General features: G+C 43.2%; 1 protein-coding gene and 1 pseudogene across 2 annotated transcripts; both read right to left on the bottom strand.

Moving 5' to 3' along the window:
- Nucleotides 1-5,071: 5,071 nt before the first annotated feature.
- LOC139658995 (E3 ubiquitin-protein ligase Siah2 pseudogene) lies at nucleotides 5,072-6,692 on the bottom strand (annotated as a pseudogene).
- A 142-nt stretch (nucleotides 6,693-6,834) lies between these two features.
- LOC139658997 (gamma-interferon-inducible protein 16-like) lies at nucleotides 6,835-26,484 on the bottom strand. Of its 2 annotated transcripts, none has more exons than XM_071537198.1 (9): nucleotides 26,427-26,484; nucleotides 22,923-23,231; nucleotides 17,266-17,361; nucleotides 17,142-17,201; nucleotides 15,501-15,529; nucleotides 15,136-15,174; nucleotides 14,590-15,012; nucleotides 13,308-13,538; nucleotides 6,835-8,775 (listed from the first exon to the last, which is right to left on the bottom strand). In XM_071537198.1, exons 1-9 carry the CDS (start codon nucleotides 26,440-26,442, stop codon nucleotides 8,524-8,526), a joined length of 1,455 nt encoding a protein of 484 aa, XP_071393299.1. In that variant the 5' UTR covers nucleotides 26,443-26,484; the 3' UTR covers nucleotides 6,835-8,523. The 2 variants fall into 2 exon arrangements, with proteins under 2 accessions (XP_071393299.1, XP_071393300.1); XM_071537199.1 differs by lacking the exon at nucleotides 26,427-26,484 and adding an exon at nucleotides 25,918-25,953.
- Between the last annotated feature and the right edge of the window lie 1,235 nt (nucleotides 26,485-27,719).

The following is a 27,719-nucleotide window of genomic DNA, read 5'->3' as shown; positions in this document are numbered from 1 at the left end:
AGTCAGATTGGACTAGTCACATTATACCAGTCAGGTTAGACTAGTCACATTACACTAGTCACATTACACCAGTCAGATTGGACTAGTCACATTACACCAGTCAGGTTAGACTAGTCACATTACACCAGTCACATTACACCAGTCACATTACACCAGTCAGGTTAGACTAGTCACATTACACTAGTCACATTACACCAGTCAGATTGGACTAGTCACATTATACCAGTCAGGTTAGACTAGTCACATTACACTAGTCACATTACACCAGTCAGATTGGACTAGTCACATTACACCAGTCAGATTGGACTAGTCACATTATACCAGTCAGGTTAGACTAGTCACATTACACCAGTCAGATTGGACTAGTCACATTACACCAGTCAGATTGGACTAGTCACATTACACTAGTCACATTACACCAGTCAGATTGGACTAGTCACATTACACCAGGCAGGTTAGACTAGTCAGATTAGACTAGTCAAGTTACACTAGTCACATTACACCAGTCAGATTGGACTAGTCACATTATACCAGTCAGGTTAGACTAGTCACATTACACTAGTCACATTACACCAGTCAGATTGGACTAGTCACATTACACCAGTCAGATTGGACTAGTCACATTATACCAGTCAGGTTAGACTAGTCACATTACACTAGTCACATTACACCAGTCAGATTGGACTAGTCACATTACACCAGTCAGGTTAGACTAGTCACATTACACCAGTCACATTACACCAGTCACATTACACCAGTCAGGTTAGACTAGTCACATTACACTAGTCACATTACACCAGTCAGATTGGACTAGTCACATTATACCAGTCAGGTTAGACTAGTCACATTACACTAGTCACATTACACCAGTCAGATTGGACTAGTCACATTACACCAGTCAGATTGGACTAGTCACATTATACCAGTCAGGTTAGACTAGTCACATTACACCAGTCAGATTGGACTAGTCACATTACACCAGGCAGGTTAGACTAGTCAGATTAGACTAGTCAAGTTACACTAGTCACATTACACCAGTCAGGTTAGATGATAAATATTGGCCACACTGTTTGATTGACAGGTGCAGTGCAGAAACACCACAGCAACTAAGATGAGCAACAAAGATGGAGACTGAATAAACAACAAGGAACTCGAGGAGTACTGCTTTATAAAAAAACCCATATATTTTGCCAAATGATATGTGCAGGTTTAGAGAGCCGACAGCGACAGTAAGAGAGATTAAGAGATTGAGTTTCACCAGTTCAGTCGCCCAGCCTGTCTCTGACACAGCAGTGTGACTTCAATCCAAACGTTCAGCATGTTGTTCGGCACTTAAAGCAATTAGCAATATTCCACTTAGTTTTAACACGGGGGTTATTCAGCTCTTGACCGCCATGAAAACCAGAATATAAACGAGCAGACAGTAAACATGTTGTCCCACCAGTGATGTAGCTCCACCTTTGGGTCAGTCAGTGATTGCTGAGTGAACTTGAAATATGAGTGAAATTGTATAAGCATTTTGGTATGGGACAATGAAAGGACAGATTGACCATATATTTCTGTTGCCTACTCTCCTCAGAATTAGGCTTACAAGTTATATCTTGAAATGTAGTAACTGTAATTGTCCTGTTTTTACTCAATACAGTACAAAATATAAGAACTACAATACGCAATAAATACAATCCGTACATTACACAATGTACACTACAATACAATTTATAATACAATATACAATATAACATACAACAGCAGGAGCGTGAGTGTTATGAATAATATAAATGCTAAATGATAAGTGATATATGGTATTGCACAGTAGGTAAGTGGTAATATGATATCAGTAGTGAACACTGAGGCACAGTGGTAGTGCAGTGATGATGCAATAACAGAACAACAGTCCAACAGCTGGACAATAACTACAGTGTCTTGTGGTTAGAGGTTTGACTCTCACTTCAACACATCAACCCAGTCTGATGTCTCCAAGTGTGTAGCGTGTGGAGACTGTTATGTTACCTATGATAACTTTGACTGTGTTGCTTTACCACTGAGTCCCCATTCACTGTCAATGCCGCCCCCTAGTGGCACAAAGTCAATGTTACAGTGTGACTGACTGACTGACGAACGAACGAACGAACGAACGAACGAACGAACGAACGAACGGACGGACGGAGACCGATCCACAGTCCCTCCCTTTGGTGGGGGACAACTACAGATGAAGACCAGATGCAGCTGGACCAGTCTGTAGAGTCTGAATGAAACAAAAACCTCCTGAAAACTGACACTGAACTCGTTGAACAGATTCAGCATCAGATTCTGCTGGAAGACAATAAAGCAGCAACTGGTCTGTCCTCATTTTGCATTTCTGTTCTTGGTTTACAATAAAATTAGTATTTAAAAATAAAAGTAGATCCGGTCTCCCAAACAGGAAGTATCTCTCCTACATGGTATCCCTCCGCTGTGTTCTTCTTCTATCAATAAAAATGCTGTTTGGATATTCTGTTCTGAAGCGTTGGACCAACAGTCAGCTGGACTCACAGCACTGGAATCACTGGAAATCTGTTCACCAACGTGTTCAATGTCAGTTTTCAGGATATTTTGGTAAAAATCTGAACACTACGACCTCCTGACTGAGAGAAAAAGGGGGGGGGGATTTCCCAGAGCCGAAGCCATGTTTGGGTCTGGCCTCATGAGGGGAAAGAATGACTTTTACTGCAATGCAACCCTCCAACCAGCAGGGGGAACCAAACTATTTGCTACACACTGGAATCAGCAGCAGCTGCCTCCTCACAGGTTCTGTAGGAGGAAGCTCCAGCTGTGGCCCTGCAGACTGAGCGGTTTTGTCTCGGTTTGGGTTTTCGTCCCAGACTAAACTTTCATGCTGTGGGTCAATTCTTCCGTCACGAGGACGGACTGAACGGCTGCATCGAATACGAGGCTCTGGAAAAGTTCCAGTTAGGGCTGAGTTTAAAAAAAAAAGATTTTCGGATTCAAATCGATCTTCATTTGAATGATCCAATATCGATTCATAAAATCCCGAGATCGATCTTTTAATATATGCCCGATATATGCCTGCAGAGTCTGTAGAGTTGCACAACTTGCACTATATTGTGTTGACTGCTGTAGTGTGTCGGTCATGTTAAATAAAAAGTACATTAATGTAATTGCTTCGGGGTCAATTCTTAATGTAAACATTCATATTGTTAATAATGCAGCAGGTTAGAGGGTTCCTTATTCAATTTACAGCTTAAGTTCTCTGAGAATCTCTTTCATATCAAAGCAAAATTGATATTGTAACTTGGACTTTCTTCACCCCTGTCAGCAGTTTATAACCCCATAACTTATCATTTATATTTTAACTGTGCAATACCGATTTTTTTGTGCAATAATTGAACTGTGCAATAATTATTTAATTATTTACACTGGTGTATATATTGGAGTATGACGCACATATTGTACATAATTCTTATTTCTCTTATTTCTATATTATTATTATTATTATTCTCGTTGTTATATATTGTAGTATAATGCACATATTTTACATATTTCTTACTTTCTTTTTTCTATTTTTCTTATAATTTCTTGTAATTTCTCTATGCTTATATATATTCTCTTCTACAATGTGAGCAACTGCAATGTAACCCAATTTCCCCTCGGGGATCAATAAAGTATTTCTGATTCTGATTCTGAAATATCCCTAACCGAATCGATACTGAATCGAATCAAAATCGGAAATCGTATCGAAACCTTGTGAATCGGAATCGAATCGAATCTGGAAATCAGTGGTGAACCCAGCCACAGGTCCAGCAGTCAGAAAGTTCAGGTTGAGTTTCATGTCCCCCCCCCCCCCCCCCCCATTCCCTTTCCTTTCTTCTCTCCCTTTCTTTCTTCTGACCTCATCTCCAGGGATCAGCTTTCACCCTCTCCCTCTCTCTCCCTCCCTCTCCCTCTCCCTCTCCCTCCTTCTCTCTCTCTGGAGGTCAGAGGTCACGGCTCGGCTTTCAGAGAGACCTGATACAACTTTAATGCGTCTGTAATGCAATCAGAGAGCTGCAGACAATCAGGAAGAGAGAGGAAAAGACAAAGAAAAAACAAGAGACTCCATCTTGTCTTTTTATGTAAATCACAAGCTGAGCGGTCCGGGTGTGATGACATCACGTCCGATATTTACAGCCGAGCGTGGCTTCACTCAGAATATACATTTACACCATTGCAAATCATGTAATTCTGCAATAAAGTCCCTGTGTGGTATATCAAGCGCTCCCATCACTTGTGACCAATCACAGCTTCTGAATGCTCAGCCTGCATCATGTGACCAAAACCAAAGTTCAGACAAAGCAGCAGAGAAACAGAGAGGATCTGACATGTCCTCACATCACATAAACATTCAGTATCCACTAGAAACAACAGCTTTAATAAAGTCAGGTCAGTATCATGGGCTTATAAGGGATTTATTCATGTGTTGATTCACAGAGACTCTAGAAATTAAGGGATTTTTCATGTCTTTTGTGCAGGTTTACAGGTTATTAATGAGTTATTAATGGAAAGTTCCTGTCAGTCTGAATTTCACATTAAATTAGAAAGTAAGCAGTCAAACATTAAGGGTTTTTAAGGAGGTTTTGATGGAGTCTCCTGCATTAATAACTCCCTTTACTCATTTGAAGGGGATTTTGCATGAATTAAGGGGTGAATTAATGTAAATGTAAGGGTGTTTTAAGGGATTACTGGTTGGTAGAGACTTTGAGATATACTGTACAGGGAAAAGTGAAAATATAAAAAATGCCATAAAGTGTTTTGTTTCCTAAAACCGAGACAGACAGACAGACAGACAGACAGACAGACAGACAGACAGACAGACAGACAGGCAGACAGACAGACAGACAGACAGACAGGCAGACAGACAGACAGACCTCCCGTTTGTTTTGGTCCCTGAGGCGCGCCTGTGACGTCACCTCAGAGCCACACACACCCACCTGTCAGCGCCAGTTAGCATGTTAGCATGTTAGCTCTGAACGAGGAAGTTGCCTAAAAAGTGTAGTGAACTCGGCAGTTAGCTTGTACGTGTAGCAGCCTCCCGTTAGCCGGAGCCTCCGGGTGCCGGCGGGCGGGTCTTTACCTTGCAGGGAAACGGCAGAGTGGAGGCCACCTTCTCCATGGCCAGGTTCCTGATGCTGGGGGTGAGAGGGCCTCGGCAGGTCGGGCAGCAGCTCAGCTTCTGGCGACACTGGTTGCAGACCAGATGGCCGGCCTGGCACTGCAGGATGGGCGGCAGGACGTAGTCGAAACATACCGGGCACTCGAACAGCGCCGTGAGCTCCGACGGCTGCCCGGGCAGGCCGGCCGGGGGCAGGGACACCGCGGAGGAAGGGGCAGCGGCCCCCGAGCCGGCCACCGATCCCACCCCGGCGGCCGCCGCTGCTGCTGCGGCCGCGGCGGCTGCCGCTGCTGCGGCGGCGGCGCCTCCCGATCCCCCGTGCTTTCCTCCGCCCGCTTTCCCGGCCCCGAGTCCTCCGCCTCCGGCTGAGGACGGACGGCTCATCGCTTCCAGCTCCGACCCCTTACTTAAGCCTGTGAAGTGCCGAGCGGACCGGACGCGCTCCGGCGGTAACATCTACTGTTTACTACCGGACCACAGCGCCTCCAGGCCCCCGGGGACACAACATGGCGGCTGCCTGTTTGTATGCTTGTGGACTGCAGTCATTGGATACCACGTCAGAGATCGACAGGCTCATAGCCAATCAGAAACCGGAGCCTGGTCATTATGTAATGGTTGGTGTGATGTCGGCCTACAGGAAGCTCATCAGCACAAAGCAAGACTCAGACCGATATAGATACCGATAGTTTTGGTCGAAGCCAGTATTTATGCCAATACTATTTCTTTTTAACTGACCAAACAAGAAGTATTCAGTTCAGAAAAAGTCTCTGAAACAGCATTTAGACCATTATGGGACACTAAAACTCTCCACTGATACTGCTAGTACTGCTACTACTAGTAGGCCTACTACTGCTGCTACTTCTACTACTATACTGTAAAGATTTTGAAAAGTTGCTCCATGTTTTTATTTCCTCAGGTTATATTACTGCTGTTCTCTCTGCTCGGGGCTTGGTAAGAAAGCCATCTCCCGCCTCCAGTTGGTACAAAAAGCAGCTGCAAGGCTTTTAACCAATGAAAAGAGAGGAGACCACATCACATGACTCCTGTTCTTGCCTCTCCACTGGTTGCTGTTGCTTTTAGAATTGATTTGAAGATTTTACTGATAACTTTTAAAGCTCTGCATGATCAGTTTAGACCTTTTAGTCCCTCACGGGCCTGAGGTCCTCAGGTCGGGCCTCCTGGTCCTCAGGAGGTCCTCAAGTCATGTGGTGGAAAAAGACAATATGATGCCGCTGTCTGTGGCGGTTTATTAAGATCTGATGGATAAATTGACGCCTCTGGTTACTGGTGTTACTGGTGTCAACTAAACTGAAAACACAGGCGGTGGTAGCCGCCATATTGGTTTGAAGTAAACGTTACTATGGTTACAGAGATTATCCGTACAGACACAGTGGTAATTTACTCCTCTCTGCTCCAGTGTGACCAGAAAGACGCAAATTAATTCTCATTCATAAATTCGGTAAATTCTGGCAGTGTCAAAGGTGTGAGCTGCTGCCTGAAAATGTTGACATGCTAATTTTGTTAAAAAAATACAAAAATAAAACATGTCCTCCTAGGTTAGAAAATCAGTCTCCGAACATATTTGTTGTTTTTCATTGAAGTTTAAGTCTTGTGGCCGGCCTGCCAGCTAAGGTGTTTGGAGAATGTTAGATCAACATGTTCAGACGTTTGCACGAATTGTAAAGAGAACATCCTTGTTTAGACATTTTATTTTAATTTACAATTTGTTTCATTTAGACAAGCATCCGCTGTTAAAAGCTCATTTATTTTATTCAACAGATTCCATTGGTTGCTATTTGCACTGAAATATATACAACAAAGAAAGAAACCATGATAAAATAAACTGTAGGAATAGGTTAAACTTCAAGTTAATTTTTTTTTTTTTTTGACATTTTATGTCTAAACAATAAGCAAAGAATCTTCTACAGTCATTTGTTTCCATTTAAACTTAAAAATATCATCATTGTATCGAACCGGGAAGCCTGTACAGCGTATCGCACCGAACCGTGAGCTGAGTGTGTCGTTACACCCCTAGAAAACAATCTGAACGATCAATCTGTCAGTACAACAAATTATCAACAACCATTAGAAATATGAAGAAAAATTACTTAAATGAAAAACAAAGCATTTCATTTGGTGGTGATTGTAGTTCAGCAGGTGGGGCGAGGCACTAGGTTGTGGGTTTGATTCCCACTGCCCCCCCCCCCCCCGGAGGAGGCAGGAGACAGTGCAGCCTGCAGGAGAAGGGACACCAGTCCTTCTGTGCAGCCACCAGGAGAGAGCTCAAGAGAGCTTGAGACAGAGCAGAGCTACTGTCTTGAGAGACAGAGCAGTAAGGGAGGTGTAAGAGAGAGAACAATGGCAGCACTTGGTCTTTAAGGAAGGTGATTTCACACCTAGGTGTGAAATGGCTGGCAGCCTATCAGGGCACGGTTTTGGGTGTTCAGGGGGGTTACCACAGGAAACAGTTGTAGTTCTTTACATAGGGAACTGTAGTTTTCAGGACAGCTGAGGGACTGTACCTACATAAGGTTTTTTTAAGGTTCATAGAATTGATATTCTTATAAAAATCTATTCAGTGGAGTTGCACCCTTTTTGTACCAAATCGAATCTTAATTTATTCTTTGACACAAGTCTTTTGGATTTTCCCCTTTATTTTAATTTTGTCTATAATTGTTCTTTTGACCAGCAGATAGAGCTCAACAAGAGCTTTGTGATATATAATACCAATTTATAAATCAACACACACACACACACACACGACTCGTGGACCGAGCTGAGTTTCATGTTGCAGCTTCACTGTGAAAATGCTTTTTCCATTCTCTACCATCTGTCTGTAATAAAATCCCTTTGACTTTTCTGTGCTGAATCAGCAGCTCTTTACTCAGTAAAACTCTCAGGCAGGAGACAGGACCATATCATCATCAACATGCATGATAAGAGTAGGACAAATAAAAAAGACAGTGAAAGTTATTTTCATCTTTATCAAATTTAGTAAGTGAGATGTAGTTTTCAGAATGTCACTGTGACGATTTGAACAGGCAAACTGTTTTATTAATCAGAGTGCAGGTTGTGCAAAGAAAAGTTACAAAGAAAAAAGTAGAAAATAACTTGACAGTAGAAAACAATCTGAACGATCAATCTGTCAGTACAATAGATTAATTAACAAATGATTAACAACCATTAGAAATATGAAGAAAAATTACTAAACTGAAAAACAAAGCATTTCATTTGGTGGTGATTGTAGTTCAGCAGGTGGGGCGAGGCACTAGGTTGTGGGTTTGATTCCCACTTGATCCTAGAATGATGATGCCTGATAGAGAGGTTAGGTAAAGAAATTAGAGCCAGAGAAAAAGGATGGGAGGTTTTTTTTTTTACATCTTTGTAATGGCTGTAATCTTGTTCCCTTGTATTTCTGCCTCTGCAGAAAAAGGCATTTTATCAAGGAGTCTTTCCTCAAAATCGCCCTCCAGCCTGATGCCGAATGTCTTCGCCAGAAGTTTGGACTCCACAACGAGCGTCTTCAGCTCCTGGTCGAGCTCCGCCTCCAGCCAGGTCTCCTTCTTGCTGGCCTTGATGATTCCTATGATCTCAACTGTCTCAGTCTGGACAGCAGCGGCCTGAACCTGCAAAGACAGATCAGTTCAGTTCATAATCACATGTTAGGAAATGCTTAAAATTATATCCTACTACTATAATGCACGGTGCGTCTGTCTGTCTGTCTGGAGTTGCAAGGCACACCATTGCTCCGATCGCCTCGAAAATTTGCCAAAACACTGTTCAGGGGTCTGGCATAAGTTTGGTCGCACCAAAAGAACCAGCAGCACACTATATCTCCGTTGCACACCCACACAATCGCTCTCTTTTTAGCCGACTCAGAAGGGCCCAGAGCCCACCTTCCACTGCCGAGTGACATTGAATGGTTCCAGGTTCACTTCATTCATAAAACAGTGTTTACATGCGTAAATGTTTGTTTTATTTCATGTCAATGAACCTGTAACCATTGACTACCGTATACCAAATTAGTCATGAGGAGAGTGAAGTGGTGAACACTAACAGGCCAACAGAACCATCTGCAGAATTAATGGATTAAGAAGTGAATGACACTCAGTCTTCAGCGACAATAACAGAAAAACACAGAACCCAGTACTGGTGCATTCAATCAATTTATTGCAACCATAAGGACATGTATACAACATCAATCCTGCCTTAACAAAAAAGGTTCTCCAATCCTGCAACATAAAAATAGTGTCTCAACACAGACATTTTGCGCCGTACAAACAGAAAATACGGGGCTCGAATTTGAAACAGAATCAAAAGTCAAACAAAACAGCAGCCCCAGCTGCCACGAAAACATGTGCCCCACCACCATGGGTGCTACACTCTTAGGGCATAGAAAAAACTGAAACAGCCATATCGCAGACGATGACATCAACCATGTCCTGCCACCCCGAGAACTGAGGATGAAACAGATGAGGAAGCCACATCCAGACGATAGAACCTGGTAAAGGTCAAAGGGGAAGCCCAACCTGCTGCACTGCAGATGTCCTCCAACGACGCCCCCCTTAACAGGGCCCACGAAGTGGACACCCCCCTAGTCGAGTGGGCGACCAGACCAGACGGCGGAGCTAGACCAGACTGCTCGTAGGCCAAGGAGATCAGGTCAAAAAAGTCTATCAGAGGACCGAAGGGACCTGGTGCGGTTCACATAGCACCTAAGGGCCCTCACCGGGCACAACTTGTGAAGCCTCTCTGCCTCTGCAGAAGGGTGTGGGGGAGGATGAAATGTGTTCAGCACCAGGGGCTTAGAAACAAATCCCCTTGTCAGAACCTTAGGCAGAAAAGCTGGGTTTGGAAGGAGATAGACCGACCCATCTCCTTCCCCAAACCAAGACAAGCCCCATCCACAGACAGAGCACTCAACTCACTCACCCACTTGGCCGAAACAATAGCCAGAAGGAAGGCTGTTTTCAACGAGAGAAGCCGAAGATCAAGGCCCGATAAAGGCTCGAAAGGAGGCAGACAAAGAGCCCTGAGCACCACCTGAAGGTCCCAGGTGGGGAGAAGATGCCACCGAGACGGTCTGCTTCTCCTCACCCTCTTCAAAAACCATGATGCCAAAGGGTGAGCCCCAGGGGACACCCCATCACACCTATCATGACCTGTAGAGATAGCGGCCAGGTAGCCCCTAAGTGTGGATTCTGCCCACCCCATGGTGAAGAGGCGCTGAAGAAAAGACAGGATCACAGAGATGCCACAAGTCGTGGGGTTTTCCCCTTTAGAAGCACACCAATCCCTGAACACTCTCCACTTGCTGCTATACTGCAGTCTGGTGGAGAGAGCCCGGGAGGCTTGCAGAGTGTCTATTACATCCCTGCCTAAGCTGAGCCCCTGCAAACGCTGCTGTTCAAGGGCCACACATGAAGGCTCAGAACCTGGGGCTTTGGGTGCCAAATCTTCTCTCGCACCTCCCAGCAGTCTGATCCTTGCCAGCAAGGCTGGAAGGAGAGGAAGCGGGGGGAAAGCATATAGCCTGCCTTGCGGCCATGGAAGGCTGAGGGCATCTGTCCCCAGTGGCCCTGGTGTGCCCTGAATCGAAAACCACAAGCGGCAATGAGTGTTGTCTTCTGCAGCAAAAAGGTCCACCCCTGCTCAAACTCTCTCCACAATCTGTGGGTGCAAGCGCCACTTGCCCAGATGGGGACCACCCCGAGACAAGAGATCTGCCGCCATATTCTGAGACCCTGGGAGATGAAAAGCCCTCAGGGAGGCACCGTGGGCCTGCGCCCACAAAAGGAGCTGCCGTGCTCTTGCATGCAGGGATGGGGACCTCACCCCACCCTGCCGATTTATGTAAGACATCACTGCAGTGCTGTCAGTCCCCACCAACACCTGCCGTCCCAAAATAGCTGGGAGGAAGTGCTTCAAAGCCAGGCTGACTGCCTCCATTTCGAGTAGGTTCACATGCAACCCCTGGTGCCCCCAAATGGACCTCCATTCCCAGACTGCGCCCCAGCCCAAGCGGGAGGCGTCGGTAGTTATGGTCACCCTGGAGGAGCCCTGGCCCAGGGGAACCCCTTCTCTGACAGCCAAGGACCGGCTCCACCACCTGAGGACCCCTCGGCTCTTCTGAGGCAGAACAAGCAACTTTGATTTGTCCTTCCTTGGATACACCCTTTGACTTATGAACCACCACTGAAGGGGGCCCTCCGTCCCGTTTCGGCACCAGAAAATAACCCGAATAAAAACCCTGCCCCATCTTCCCTTGGGACAGGGGCCTTATTGCACCTTTTTCAGTAAGGCAGAAATCTCGTTGGCCAAAGCAGCAGAACAAGATTTGTCCCTCACCTTGGTCTCCAGAACGCCTTGAAAACGAGGGGGCCTGGTTGCAAACTGCAAGCGGTATCCGCACTCCAGGGTGCTGATCACCCACGGGCATGAAGTGCACTGACGCCAGGCAGAGAGGTGAGAAGTGGAAAAAGCCGGCGCCAGAGGCTGCACACCATCAGGTACGCTGCTGCAGCTTGGAGGATGAACGAGAGGCTTGCTCCCTAGAGCGTGGGCGGGGGCGCTGACGGCCCTGCACCTGCTGTGGAGCAAAACTCTGCCTGAAATTGCCAGAACCCCAGGGAGGGCCCCGCTCTGCAAAGCTAGACCGCTGCAGGCCAGCACGCCTCCCCTGGGATCCCCGAGATGGGGGTCTTGACTGTGCCGGTTGATGGATAGACTGCGTCCTCACCCTAACCTTCTGGGCTTCCTCCAACGCAGCCTCCGCTGCAGGCCCAAACACCTCACTGGGGGTTATACCAGCCTCCAACACAGCAGCCCGGTCTGCCTCTGCCAGACCAGACTGGCTCATCCAAACGTGTCTCCGAGCTAGGGTCAACTGGGCTAGAGTGTTGCCCAAGACCCTTGCTTGAGCACTCGCACCCTGTATCACCAGATCAATGACCTTTGCCATCTCTGACATAAGGTCCGCTGGGTCTTTGGACTCCTCTTATCAGACCCTCCAAGTACAGCAAGAGGAGAGCATTAGTATTAGCTAGCCTAGAGGCCATGGCTGTTGACTGAAAAGCCTTCACCACCAACCCGTCGGTGGCTCGGCACCTCTTATTAGGGTGATGAGCATCCCTACTGCCAGAGGCTGCCGATGGCTACCGGGGTGGCGGAGCGAGGCTTAGTGATGGGGGGGGTCCGACGCATCGCTTGGGTTTTCCCCGAAGAAACGGCCGTGGTGAGCCCAGGGGCGGTCTCGGTAGAGGGTAAGAGAAACAACGTGTTTGCCGGGAAAGCCCGCCGCAGCTATACGGGGGGGAGGTGTCCAGCACCGGGGAGGGTGAGGGACCCCGCGACGGGCCCCATGGTAGGACTACTGGGGCAGACGGGACGTCTCGGTCTCGCTACTGGCAGGTCGGCGACGGAGGAACATGGAAGACGCCCTCCACGCAAGCCCTCTGTGCCATAGAGGCGAACCCACTAGCCGGAAGAACCGTCCACCCGAACACCGGCGCTAGGCCAGAAGGATCAGGGGGAAGAGGTCAGGGGTGAGTTAGGAGGAAAAATTAGAAACACCGAAGGGCGCCTTGTGCTAGTTTTCATAAACACAGCACTCGTTAACTTTTACGTGACGCTGCGTTGATAAAAGCTTTTTTGGTGCCACAAATATTGCATTTCGCCACATTCTCATTTAATTTCAAGAAGTGTGCTCACGCTTTTGAACGCTTGTGTCGATCCACCATGTTGACAAACACAGTGGGAAGTGGGGACCGGGGATGCAAGCATATGACATCATCAGGGGCGGACGGGGGATTCAATAAGATGATTTGTTTGAATTGGGGATTTGGGCCAGAAGTCATTCTTCTTCTAGAGAGAAAGTTCTTCATTACCAGGCAGGTAAGACGTAATAACATTACCTTTAGAAACTGTTGCTGCTATGTCACGTCTCTCTTTATCAGCAGGAAAACAAAGTTTCCCTCCATCCTGATTACAACCTGATGATTACATGTGGCTGACAGCTTGATTGGCACTTCGTAAGTAAAGTGCCTTATTTAATAAAATAGAAATGGTAGGCTCTTTGTCTCAATAACTGTGAACATTTGTTTGGGTGTCAATATGGCACAACAACAACAACAAAACAACAAAACTGTGACATAGCTACCTTGTAAACTCTGGTCAGTCCGGTTGAATTCAGTGATACGGTTTCCATGTAGTGATCGGTCTTGACGTTGGTCACCCTGACGGAGTCTCCAACCTCTGCTGTGCACTGATCGGCCTGATCGCGCCACAAGCAGATCCTGATGGAACCAGTGTCGTCCTGCAGGATGAGATCCCTCTGCAGCGCTGTCCTCCTCCGTCCACCCTTCACCTTGATTTTACTGACCGGAGTCAACTGGACAAACCAACAACACAGAATGAAACCTTCCAAAGTGGTACACTGTTTGAACAAAGTTACAAAAGGGTTTATTGCCACACAGGTAAAAAGGCATTATTTCTGGTGTGAAAACAAGAAGAAATTACCATATGTGCGCAGTGATTTGTTGGTTCACTCCGTGTATTTTTTGGCGAAATTACAGCAAAGAAGAAAGAGTTTACGACCCTAGCTTGGTCGGTATTATAATGGCAAACCAGTAGTGTCCGTGGAGTCAGTAACAATAATCTTTTCTTGTTTTTTCTCCATGGTCGATAAGGAGCCACTATGTTTTTTCTTAAGTGCAGAACGGCACACTCCCACCGTCCGAAAACAAACATATATACACTCTATGCTAATGCAGACATACTGTTGGCAGGAGAGTTCTTCTGTCTTTTCCCAAGGCATTTGGCCCTTCCTTATGTAGTTCTAAGCCTTGAAATCTCACTGGCTAGAGAGAAACCTACCGACTGCCCAGAGTGGAAGTATATCCGGGGCATTGCAGAGGATTACGTTATCAAATTCAACATCCTCCAGAATACTAGAGGGTTGTTCAATGGTAAGGTGTACCATTATAATGTGAAAACACCCTCTGGGTGCCATCCTAGTTTGATTTTTTTGTGTTCCTGCCAAAATATCTCTCTAACAGGTCCACTTGATATCAGGCAATGTGAAACAAACCGGACCAATACAGTGTAACAACCTAGAGAACTCTGGTTTGGACTATTACAGTGTGAAAACGCCCTGAGAAGACTTGGGACTTCTGGATAATGAAGTTCTCAACATTCAGTTACCACTTGCTGCCACTTGGTGCCGCCAATGTGCAAAATTACCAAGTGCAGCTTTAAAGTCATTGGTTTACAAAATAATAATACTGTCACAGATCAGATCCTCTATATATTAGATATATTGAATATATAAATATTGTATATAAATTATAAACAATTTATATAATATTTATTATGTAAATATTGAATACTGGACTTTTTTTCAAAATTGATATGGAGCATTTTCCAATCGAACCTTCTCTTACCTTTGTTATGATTCCTTCGACACTCATTTCTGTTTTGTCATAAGAAGCTTTGGCTTCTTTAATGGACAAAACTGGCTTTTGGGGATCAACGATCATCCTGGCTTCCATCTTCAGCTCAGCAGGGACTTGTACAGCGGTGGTCTTTGACACTGTGCTCAGTTTGGTAACTTTCACTGTGTTGTCCCCTATGATTACTTCTCTGAACAAGTAGTAGCTTCCTTCCTTAATTTCTTCATAGCGGTTCTTCCCATATACGACCGCTTTGATACTATCTGTCTCATCAGCAAGCCCCAGATAAAACATAACCTTTTTTTCCTTGTTTTGTGTTTCATAAGGGCGCAGCCCGGATTTCCGGATCACTTTCCCAACTATGGCTTTGTTGCCAAGATAAAGGCTTTCTTTCAGATCGTAGATGGTTTTCCTCTGGAAACAAAAGGGAAGAAAAGCCTCTGTATTAGCATCATCATTCCCAAACAAAAATGTCAAAATAAATCTGTACAAAATTGTGAGATTGAGCTGTGAGTCTGAGATAGAAAAAGGACTTACCCATGATTTAAAATTGCCCCGTGAAGGACGAGTATTCTCCTGCAAAGAACAAACCAGTTTATTAATGTTAATCAATTAAAGCTGTAACTACTGGTAAACCTGTTGACATTTTGAAGCATTTTATATTGTAATGAAATGCCAATGTGTTACTAGAGCATAGTTTCATTTGCCTCTAATCAGCTGCAGAGAACTGCTGAGCAAGGTATATTTGAGATATTCCAATAGCTGAGATGTTTTCTATCATATGATATTGAATAAAAACATCTAAATATAGATACATTTAAAACAGTGCAAGCAGGTAAGACAGATCAGAAGATGAGGTGCTCATTTATCCACCTGATATGAGTTCAGTCCACAACCCCTACCTTGTCACTTTGACTCTTCTTCTGCTGGTCTTAAAAGAAGACAGGAAGTTGTTAGTCAGTGTTCCTTTCCTTTAAAGTTTCAAAACATTTGTTCACTCATCCATGTGTCACACGCAATATCACTACTGATCTAATTGTTATGGAGGAGGTGCAATTGTGTTTAAAATGTTTAACTTGTGGGAACATGTCGTATGTTGTGGCCACAACTTACTAACCATCCTGTAACTGTGGTCCCTCTTGAGCCAATCAATGTCATTTTGAGATGCATCATTCCCCAAAGTTTGGTCAAAATCCAATCAGCATTGTCCGAGATATTGTGCCTGACAGACGATCCGTGGTCCCTCCCCCGATTTCATTATGGGGGAAATGTTGCATCCACAGAACTTGAATGGATAGAACGGTCCGTCCAATGTTTGCTTTGGTAATTTGGCTAGTACAGCATGAAATGGTGATTATGGAAGTCTGAGCATTAAGGCTGTAAAGTGTGTCACATTTGCTTGAGAACTGTGCAGATGAGTCTGTTGTACGAGTGCTTAGCAAAGTGTTTGCGTCGAGTTTAACGTAGCATTATCAAAGATTGTGCTTCTCTCTCTTTTTGTCAAAATCAGCATATTAGCCTAGCTGGGAAGCATCATCAACTTAACTTAATACAGCCCCTTAAGTGCTATAAACTAACGTAGCTTAGCCTACATTTAGTGGAGAGGAAAGGTTAGCATTCGCTAACTTCAAATAGCTAATGGGCATCATCTGAAACAGATTAACTCAACTATAAACACTTCCACTAACTGCACAGATGTCAAAACTGACGGACTGATAAAGACGCAGCAGCAGGTGACAGAGCTCCACCTGGTGGAGGCAGAGGGAAACTTCATTCAGCTGCAGTGCTCTCCTTTGGTTCTTCCTGTAAAACCTCTCACCTCAGTGACTTGCCGTAATTCCGTTTAAATACAGAAGCTAGCCCAACCAAATGTTCCGACCGTCCTGGAACGTTGATTTGAATGGGAAAGACCGTTCTGTCCATTCAAGTTCTGTGGATGAACCTCACCGCTGCTTTCAGCATTCAAAATGACACTGAATGGTCCAAGAGGAACTGCAGCTGCAGTTACATGTAGAGTGCAAGGTAAGAAATTAACATTTTCTTTTTTAAGGGCATTTTTTGACCCCTTGATTTGAGTTTTAAAGGCAATTTGGCCTTTTCCAGGGGCTTTTTGTTCTGGCTTTTGTTGCTGCAGTGGTCTGTGTTGGCCGGTATTTCCTCCAGTGTTTTCTACAGCTTCAGGCTGTGAACTCACTTGTTTTCAGATAAATCAGTGCTCTCTCTTTCTGTCCCAGAATGCACTGGAAAGAAAAACGTTTTGCTCCAAGCCCCTGTTAATTTCTGACTCTGGTAGAGTGATATTTATTATCTACTGTTTGTTGCATGTCCTGCACTCTGTTAGTTTTGTTGTCCTGTACCATGTGTCAGTATGTACTGAAATGTCCTGTATATTTAAAGTATTTAAAAGATAAAAATCATTTTGATCATTTTGCCATTTTTTTCAAATTGTGAATATCTTGCTTCTATCATTATTCATCCGTTATTATGTTAAAGGCCTGTGTATGTGTGTGTGTGTGTGTGTGTGTGTGTGTGTGATAACCTACCAACAGGCTCTCGCTCCTCATCCTCTGACTCTGATTCACTCACATATTTCCTCTTCTGCCCTGAAAATGAAACTTAAAAAGTTACAATTATCACTCACACACACACACACACACACACACACACCTCTCCATCTTTCTGTGTTGATGTCTCTGGAGAACCTACTGGGCTTCTCTGGCTCCTCGGTTTCAGACTCTGAATCGCTGAATTTCCTCTTCTTTCCTGAACAAAATGAAGAGGATCCTCATATTGAATAATATTGAAAATGATGACAAATTTTTAAAAAACATTTTACTCTAAAATATTTATACATGAACACATTAATATATAAGCCTATAGCTATATATGTATTTATTGATTTTTACTTATATTTCAGAAAATTTGGTGAATGCATGTTGAGAAAAGTTAAAGATAACAAGTGACTTCGATAAAAATGTGTGTTAGTCCAGACACAGCAGAGCGGCGTAGAAGCTTCTCCAAAACAGCTGAAGCTGCTGGACCTGACCGGACCGGGCCGGACCGGACCTGACCTGGCCTGACGTCACAGTTAAAAAAAATAACAGAAAATAACCATAAAAGTTTCATGCAGCTCATCCAGCATGATGCAAGTCTCCTGAAGCCAAACGATCCCAAAGTGACTTGAGAAGACATTTACACCGTTATTTAGTCATTGGAAGGTGGAGAACTACATGTGGAACTCTTCCTCTAATTAGCAGAATCAAGACTTCCGGTTTGGCCGTTTAGCATTCAAAATAAAAGTGCAAGATTTGAAAATAGGTAGAAATACTGTTTTAAACCAACTACTTTGTATTTAATCATCAAATTCAATAAGTGACCCATATTAATGTTTGATGTCAAAATAATAATCAAAAATGCCATAAAATGTGCCATTTTTAACTATAAATGCTGCATGTATTACACTGTGCAGGATACATACAGAACATAGACTTAAGTGGACCTCAAACATTAATATGGGTGCTGACTTATTGAATTTGAGGATTAAGTACAAAGTAATTGGTTTAAAACAGTATTTCTACCTATTTTCTTGTGCTTTTATTTTGAAGGCTAAACGGCCAAACCGGAAGTCTTGTTTCTGCTAATTGGAGCTAGTCTTACCTGTCGAGATGGGGTTTTGAAATAACAGCTAGAGTGGCGATTTCAGTTAAATAATGGTTTAAATGTCTTCTCAAGTCACTTTGGGATCATTTTTGGGTCAACTATTCCTTTAATGCTCATATATTCATGGCAGCATCATGACATTGTGAATGGTTTGATTCTCTGTATATGTTTGCTTCACATAAATTGCATTTGTGACACATATCACTGACACAGTTCATAATTCAATGCCTCCAGTTCAGAGGAGGCTGGTCCATAGAGGCAGAGGAGGATGCTCCTCTATTTTTGAGAGTCAAGAAGATCAAAATATGAAGAAAAAAGTAATTGGTTGAAATAAACCATTACAAAATCTCAGTATCATTTATAAAAACAGTCTGTGGCTTTTTCTCCTGCTAATCTGTTATTGGCCAAAACACGTAAAATGATGCTTCAAGGGAGGACGTCCTCCCTTACCACTGGTCCAATCGATAGCGATTCATAGCAGATTACAAAATAAATTATAACGTAATTTTATTTAGGCATTTCCAACGGAATCCAAATTTCCTTTTTTTTCAGATGTACATTGAGCTCAACTTTTGTCCCGCCCTTTTCACCGCCCCGCAAGCTATCCCAGCATGCTCAGCGCAGCGAATTACTCGCGTCCCCAAGAAAGTCGGCCATCACCGTAACTCCCTGCTGCACACTTTCATCATGTGACCAAAAGAGGAAAACAGAACGACTGACAGAGCGACTGACAGAGCGACTGACAGAGCGACTGACAGAGCGACTGACAGAGCGGTCCATACAGCCGCTGCTGTCGCGCGGCTTAAAATGCTAAATCACTAGGCAGGACCCAGCGATAAGGGGTATAAATGTAGGTGGAGCCCAACACAAAATCTCCCTTTACGCGGACGATGTCTTGCTATATTTGTCGGAGCCTGTGACCTCCGTTCCGCGTCTTGTTGATACTATTAGTCTGTTCGGGTCTTTTTCTGGTTACAAAATCAATTTCTCCAAATCCCTAGCTATGCCAATGGGAAGCCTCAGAGATAGAACTACTTCCCTAGCCTCATTTCCATTCCACTGGTCCATGTCGGGTTTTGTGTACCTGGGTATTCAGATTACTCCTATGCAGTGGTGGAAAGTAACTAAGTACATTTACTCAAGTACTGTACTTAAGTACAATTTTGAGATACTTGTACTTTACTTGAGTATTTCCATTTGATGCTACTTTATACTTCCACTCCACTACATTTCAGAGGGAAATATTGTACTTTCTACTCCACTACATTTATTTGACAGCTTTAGTTACTTTTCAGATGGAGATTTGACACAATGGATAATATAACAAGCTTTTAAAATACAACACATTGTTAAAGATGAAACCAGTGGTTTCCAACCTTTTTGGCTTTTGACGTCTTACAAAAAGCAGTGTGTAGTCGGGTCACATTTCAGATGTCTATGAGTTGTTAACAGCTCCACCAAATAGTGATTTTTCCCTCTAAACCTCACATGGTTTCATTTCAATAAATGTTCAAATGATCCAATATTTCAGCAAAAATCAAAGATTAGAGAAAAAGTCCAAAAACTGAAAACAGATTTATCCGGTGACCCTTTGGAGGGGCCCGACCCCTAGGTTGGGAACCACTGGACTAAACTAGCTAACTGTATATAAAGTAGTTCAAACTAGCTCCACCTCCAGCAGCTACAACAGTAACATGCTGCTTACACACTGATGCTTCAGTATTAATAATCTAATGATGTCATATATAATAAAATATCAGTCAGAGGGACCAAACCACTACTTTTACTTTAATACTTTAACTACATTTTGCTGCTAATACTTATGTACTTTTACTTAAGTAGGATTTTTCATGCAGGACTTTTACTTGTAATGGAGTATTTTTACATTGCTGTATTGGTACTTTTACTTAAGTAAAGGATCAGAGTACTTCTTCCACCACTGCTCCTATGTTTCATCAGATGTTTAAGGCCAATTTTAACCCTCTCCTAGATACTATAAAGAAGGACCTACACAGATGGGCTCCATTCCCTTATCATTGCTTGGCAGAGTCTCATTAAAATGAATGTCCTGCCAAGATTACTGTACCCACTACAGATGATCCCTTTGCTTATATCAAGCAAGGTACAGAAGTTACTTAATGGTTGGCTGAGTGACTTTATTTGGAACAAAAGAAAGCCTAGGCTAAAAATGTCAAAGTTACAGCTGTCTAGCTCAAAAGGAGGTTTAGATATCCCCAACATCAGATGGTATCAACTAGTATCTCAACTTAGATTTATAGCAGAATGGGTTAGGGAGGATCCTACTTCTGTTTGGTTGGACCTGGAAAGGTCACAGACCTCTGGCTCTCTGCTGGGCCTTTTGTCTTGTAAGAATTTGAAATCAGCTAGGAGTCTCTGTAACGATAATCCCATAATTTCCAATACTTTAAAGGCGTGGTATTCTGATTCCGATTCAAGGTAACCCTGGTTTCCTGCCAGGTATGGTAGACGGTGGGTATAACACTTGGACATCCCAGGGGATAAAGAAAATGTGTGATTTATTTAAGGGTGCATCCCTATTGTCGTTTGAACAACTTCAAGAAAAATACAATCTCCCCAGACATCTTTTTTTTCGATACCTCCAGATTCGAGATTTCATAACCAGAAAAACTACTTTCAATGTCAATGCTACAACATCAGCAGTGGAGCAGTTACTTCTCCTAGGTCCAACTAAAAAATCCATAACCCGTTTCTATGTCTTAAGCCAGACTGAGGTGTTCAATGTGCAGGATGTCGCACAGAAATGGCAAAATTAACTTGGTGTAGATATTGATGAGGATGAATGGGATGTGATATGGGACCATACAAAGAAGATATCAGTGTGTAACCGTGCTAGACTGTTGCAGTTTAAAATCCTGCACCGTTTGCAAATCTCTCCCAACAAAAGACATCAAATGAACCCCCAGCTTTCATCTTTGTGCCTAAAATGTAAAATCTCAGTAGGGACCTACACTCATTGTGTCTGGTCCTGTCCTAAAATCCAAGTATATTGGATGGATATTTTGCAAGATATGGAAAAAATATTTGGTGTGGTTTTGCATTTGAATCCTCTCTCTTTGCTCCCGGGTCATCCGAGTCAAGATGCAATTGTTGGTGCTAGTTCTGGCAGACTGTATGATATCCTTGCATATGCTGCAAGGAAGAATATCTTTATGTCATGGATAAATGACAAACCTCCCACTAAAGCGAACTGGCATAAGATAATCATGGAGTGTTTTACTCTTGAATACTTGACCTGTCTGCTTCACTCTTCAAAGGGACAGTTCATGAAGATATGGACTCCATATCTCCATTTTTCCAATTTCACAGTGGCCTCAACACTTTCGAGCATTCTCCTTGACTAATTATGGACCCCCCCCCTTTTGTACCTTGCTTATAACACTGCAATTGTGATGCCCCTTTGTCATATGAGCTTTTATTATTATATCTTGGCTTCTATTTTTATTTAAGGAATATATATTTCTAAGTGTCGCTATTATTCATGCTTATTGTGTAGACCAATGTTGTGCTGAGCTTTTTGTTATTATTGTTGTGTGTAAAAAAAACAAAACAAAACTCAATAAACATACTTGGGAAAAAAAAAAGCTAAATCACAGGTCTGAGAGCTTCTTGGCTAACAGGCAGTCTGACGACTAAGATTGTACTGTTGGCCATGTCTTCTGATGTGAACGCTAAAGGCTCAATTATCCTCAACGTTAAATGAGTATATGGATACGGACGGAGCCTTCTGGCCGTACTCTGCGTTCATTTCGTCCGTATTTCTGCACGTTTTCTGAAAGCTTAACGGATACGGATGAAACAGAGCAGGACCACTACCAGCCAATAGTTCAAGCGAGACCAGCGAGACACGACGAAGACATGTTGTTTGTTGTTCACAACAAACATGGCAACAGTGGACAGAAACCTTTGACTCTCTACTGCCCTTCTAGTGGATGTATTGCTTAACACCCATGCCAACGTAAAGGACGCATGGAAGTATGTGGGCAGAGACGGGTTACATCGTTTGAAACGGACGTATTTATTTTTGTACGTAAAGGGAGCATAAATGAGCCTTAAAGCTCAATTCAACACTTTACATAGGGCTACAAAAAGGAAGGAGATGAAACAGTGATGCGTTAATCGATGGGTCTCATTGATGCGACAGCTTGTCTAGGAACGTAAGAGCGATGTTTCGGAGGGAGTGATGAGAGACAGGAGTCGGCTAACAAGGGCAACTAAGTTACAGAGAGGCGGTGGACTTTACAGCACGCTACGACAGAATATTAGCTGAGCATACTGAAAACAGTGCGTTCTCTGGCCGGTCAAGAACCGTTAAAAATGACTTGATATCAGCAATCACATCTACAATTAAAAGTGAGATCAAACTAGTAGTGGATGCAGCTCCTTGTTTTGCCTGGCAGACTGATGAACCGATGTGAGCTGCTGCTGCCAGCTGTCAGTTAGAGAGACGATAATGGGACAGTTCAGGAGCACTTTTTGGGTTTTTTGATATGTCCTGTGGACAGGAAGCCCAGATCATTTTTGAGTTACTGCAGTCAGAGATCCTGGTTTCAACTTTGTGGACAAGCTCATTGTACAAATTTATGTCGGTGCTGCTGTTATGGCATCAGATCTTAACGGCTTACCTTTGTCTTTCTGTTTCTGCTGTTTGTTCCTCAGTTTGTCCACAAAGGGGCGCAGTAGCTCCTGGACCACGTCGTCCCGTCTGGGAATCTCATACAGGACTTTCTTCATTGCAGAGATGGACTCCTCCACTCCGAAGTGCTGGATGATTATTTGAGGCATTTCTTCTTTGGAGTTGTTGCCCTTTTTGACACCGTTTGGGATTTTGTCCAAACTGTTCAGCATCTTCTTGTACTGCCGCTTGTCCAGCTCCTCGATGATGGAGGTCAGCGCTTTCATCCAGGCTGCCTCTGAAATCTTCCTTTCCATCTCTAAAACACAGAAAGAGAAGAGAGAAGGTTGAAGTGAGAAACAGAAAACTGAAGGCAACGATGAAACTAAACTCAGCAAACAACAACAAAATACATAAATGACAAGTGAGGGAAATAAAATCCAATACAAATGACATGCATCTATATCACTGAAATCCTCAGATTATTTGTTAAAAAAAAGTTGAATCTACAATTAACAGATACAGTAGTAGTACATGAATGACCATTTAAATGGCTTGGTTGTTCATAGATGTGAATGTAGCATGAGGCCTGATTTTGATTGATTGATATTCCTAGGTTGGATAACAATATCAGGGTGATTGAAGTCAATATTTATGGATGAAGTAGTGAAAGGCTATCTCTATTCACTAAGTACGAAGGAGTGAAAGAGTAGTGAATTATTGTCTGGATATTTTCCAACCCATCTGCCACACACAAGTCAAACCTTTAAGTCAAACCATCTTGACCAGGACTCCCTGACAGAAGAGATATTGTATCTCAATCGGACCTTCCTGGTTAAATAAAGGATGAATAAAAAAATAAATTTAAACCCTTCTACTTTCCACTGTTAGAGCTATTCTTTCTTTAATTCTCACAGTCACAACCATTTTGTTTTCTAGTTTTTACCACAGTCAACCACTGTTAATCACCTAACTACTCAATCACCTGACACTTCGTACCACCATAATAAAACTACTACTAACTACTAATTGAACTCCAAGACATGAAACTCACATTTAAATTGCACAATTCAACATTTAATGAGTTCAACTTCACAAACAAACTCAACAAATGAAGTCAAATCAACCTCAAAATGATCAAACTCCTGTTGCCTGAGTTTTAAAATGGGATTCCACATATAAAAAACCCATAACTTGAACATATGCTTCCTTTCAAATAACTCACTGCCATTTTTGGGCTAGTATTGGCCCTTCCGAGCAAAACAATACGATGCAAAACATTCAAATGCTTTTTAAAAGGTAGGAAATAAGTTCAACTAAATTACACGGATGATTATTATTGTTGGAAGGTCACATGACTGCTGGACTGGGAGCACAGGACTCTCCCTGAAGCAGGCACAGCTGTCCTGAGATCAGTTCATTCTGTCTGTCCTTTGTTCTTTGTTCCTGAGTGCGTTGAGTGAATAGTTTATTTCATTTGATATTCCAAGTCATGTTCACTTTGTCATTGTAAAGCTGCACAGCTAAAAAGTTGTTCATTGAATTTGTTTTCAAGATAATGTGATTGAATTTAATTTGTACGTATACTTTCTTTCAATTGTAGAAATGAAACCACTCAACACTTTACTCTGACTGAAGTAAAAGAGGATAAATGCTTTAAAATGGGACCTGCTGACTGCTTCTCCATCTGTGCTCATATCCATTAAGTGAAGTCCAGTGCATTCCTGCAAAACAATTATTATGATAACTGAATAAATAATATGTCATGTTAGGTTTCTAGCCTGGTCATGACTGACATGTGAGTCAATATAGAGATATTAGAGGACTAATTTGGATACTACTATTTTGGATGTTTTATTATTCAGTCCAGGTGTTGCCTGTATATACTATATATATAGATAGATAGATAGATAGATAGATAGATAGATAGATAGATAGATAGAGAGAGAGAGAGAGAGAGAGAGAGAGAGAGAGAGAGAGAGAGAGAGAGAGAGAGAGAGAGAGAGAGAGAGAGAGAGAGAGAGAGAGAGAGAGAGAGAGAGAGAGAGAGAGAGAGAGAGAGAGAGAGAGAGAGAGAGAGAGAGAGAGAGATACCTGTGTATACATATATATGTATACATACTGTATATAACAATTACAATTTCCCATTTGGCAGACACTTTTATCCAAAGCGATGTACACATGAGATTTTAATAAACACAAGCAAGGATCCAGTCAGGAGAACAAGGAGAGTAAGAGCCATGAAGCAAAGATCTGGTCCAACAGGACAGAGGAGCCACGAGGCAGATAAAGAGTTTTTTATTTATTTTTTTTACACAGTCCATCAGGTGAGAAGGTGTTTGCTAAAGAGCTGGGTGGGTCTTTAGCCTTGATACATATATACTGTATCCGTCCATACCCGCGGTCTGGACGGATGAGAAAAGGCGGAGGCGCGCCTTCCTTTTATAAATAGTTTGGGCATGGCGGGTCATGATCTTCTGTCTATAACACAGAGGAAAGACTGGCAGAGCAGAGGAATGTTACGGTAAAGTTTTTGTTCGCCTGGCTAACTGGTTCCTCCGGAGCCCCTAAAGCTGATATTTTTTTATCCTGTGCGCATCACCTTTAGGGGCTTTAGTAGAAATATCACCTTTCACTGCTGGACAGACACAGCAGCACATGAGCACATTCTATAAATAAAATAAAACAGGGAAAATGTCAGTAGGCTGAAGAAAAACAATGAAAACTTTGAAATTGATGAAATTAGAAAAACAGGTGATTATCGTTGCCTATAGCAATATAAGCCATTATTACTCTATTCCAAATAAATCATAGTGTTGTGTGAAATAGAAAAAGACCGAGATCAAAACTGATTACATAAAAGGAGCATAATGGCATAATGAACCATAAACAGTTGGAAAGGAGGAGTCTAGATTGCTAACAAAGGTACAAACCAAATTCGATTCAAAAATAAAAGAAGAATAGGAAAATTGCGGTTAAAATTGGGGAAAAAATAATGATCTTACTTTTAGTTTAACTCAACAAACAATTCAACATCCAAACTGTGGAGGGAAGGCAGGAAAAGTGCTGCAGCGGGTGAGGCGCGCGCTGCGACCGGGAACTGGAGAGGGAGGCGGGGGGGGGGGCGGGGTATGGCGGACGCCCCAGGCAGGGCGCGGGGGGGAGGCGGGGGGTGTAGGCGGACCAGGCGGGGTGGCGGACGCCCCAGGCACGGCGCGCGGGGGGGGGTTCTACTGTTTCTACTGGTTTCTACTGTCTCTACTGCTGACAGAAACCTGTTCAACACTCATCTCTCTCTTTCTGTTCTATTTTCTACTGAGTGAAACCAGACTGAAAATACAGTCGCTCATGTTGCTGAAGGATCCTGAAGAGACCGGATACAGAATCAACACAGCAAGTCCCAGACAAGACTACAGATGTACAGATCATTTCTCAATGTAGCTGTAAGTCAAAAATATAAAAGTAGAGCAGATTCACAGTCATATCATATTGGTAAAATAAAACAGTGACTCACTGCAGGCTGCTTTCATGCGCGAAGATCCTCCGTCGATTCAAATTTGCCGCCAAGAGCCGTTGTGATTTGGTTTTTATCTTCTGACAGTTTCACTTTCCTTTCGTCATCAGTCACCTGACCGGAGGAGACAGTACCGAGTTCCATTACCGGACAGAGCAGCTCCACTGTTCCTGGTGCTGGTGTTTTTAGAAGTCACTTCCCGCTAGATTTTATTTTAATTAATAAAACAAACACGAAAAAAAAAAAAAAAAAAAAAAATTTAAAAAACAGGCTCTTTTTTATGAAAGCAGAATGTAGTAGAATGTAGTAAGTAGAAAGAAGGAAGTCTGTTTCCACCATGAGGAGGAATCATTATTCACTTCATCAGATGTACAGATCTCTGTCTGTTCCAACACTTCCAAAGTACACATAGTAAATACTACTGCTACTACTACTACTATACTGTAAAGATTTTGAAAAGTTGCTCCATGTTTTTATTTCCTCAGGTTATATTACTGCTGTTCTCTCTGCTCTGGGCTTGGTAAGAAAGCCATCTCCTGCCTCCAGTTGGTACAAAACGCAGCTGTAAGGCTTTTAACCAATGAAAAGAGAGGAGACCACATCACATGACTCCTGTTTTTGCCTCTCCACTGGTTGCTGTTGCTTTTAGAATTGATTTGAAGATTTTACTGATAACTTTTAAAGCTCTGCATGGTCAGTTTAGACCTTTGAGTCCCTCAGGAGCCTGAGGTCCTCAGGTCGGGCCTCCTGGTCCTCAGGTAGGGCCTCCTGGTCCTCCTGGTCCTCAAGTAGGGCCTCCTGGTCCTCAGGTAGGGCCTCCTGGTCCTCCTGGTCCTCAGGTAGGGCCTCCTGGTCCTCAGGTAGGGCCTCCTGGTCCTCCTGGTCCTCAGGTCAGGCCTCCTGGTCCTCCTGGTCCTCCTGGTCCTCAGGTCAGGCCTCCTGGTCCTCAGGTCGGGCCTCCTGGTCCTCAGGTAGGGCCTCCTGGTCCTCAGGTCGGGCCTCCTGGTCCTATGGCCCCTGGTCTTTATTGCTGTAAAGCACTTTGTAATTCGCTTTTGAAAAGTGCTATATAAATAAAGTTTATTATTATTTATTATTATTATTATTATTATTATTATTATTATTATTATTATAATTATTACTAATACTAATACTACTGCCACCTCTACTGCTACTGCTACTATTAGGCCTACTGCTACCTCTACTAGAAGTACCAATTATAATAATAGGCTAATAATAATATAATAGTTTGTGTAAGTTGCAGGTTGCTGGTTGAATTCCTGACTGCTTTCG

The sequence above is a fragment of the Centroberyx affinis genome, unplaced genomic scaffold (assembly GCF_046629955.1).
Source record: "Centroberyx affinis isolate AG114_WGS23_722 - 3 ecotype Tasmania unplaced genomic scaffold, CSIRO-AGI_Caff_v1 ptg002990l_1, whole genome shotgun sequence".
Taxonomy (NCBI): Eukaryota; Metazoa; Chordata; class Actinopteri; order Beryciformes; family Berycidae; genus Centroberyx; species Centroberyx affinis.
Note: the sequence above shows the minus strand (reverse complement) of the source record. Positions and strands in the feature narration are given on the sequence as shown.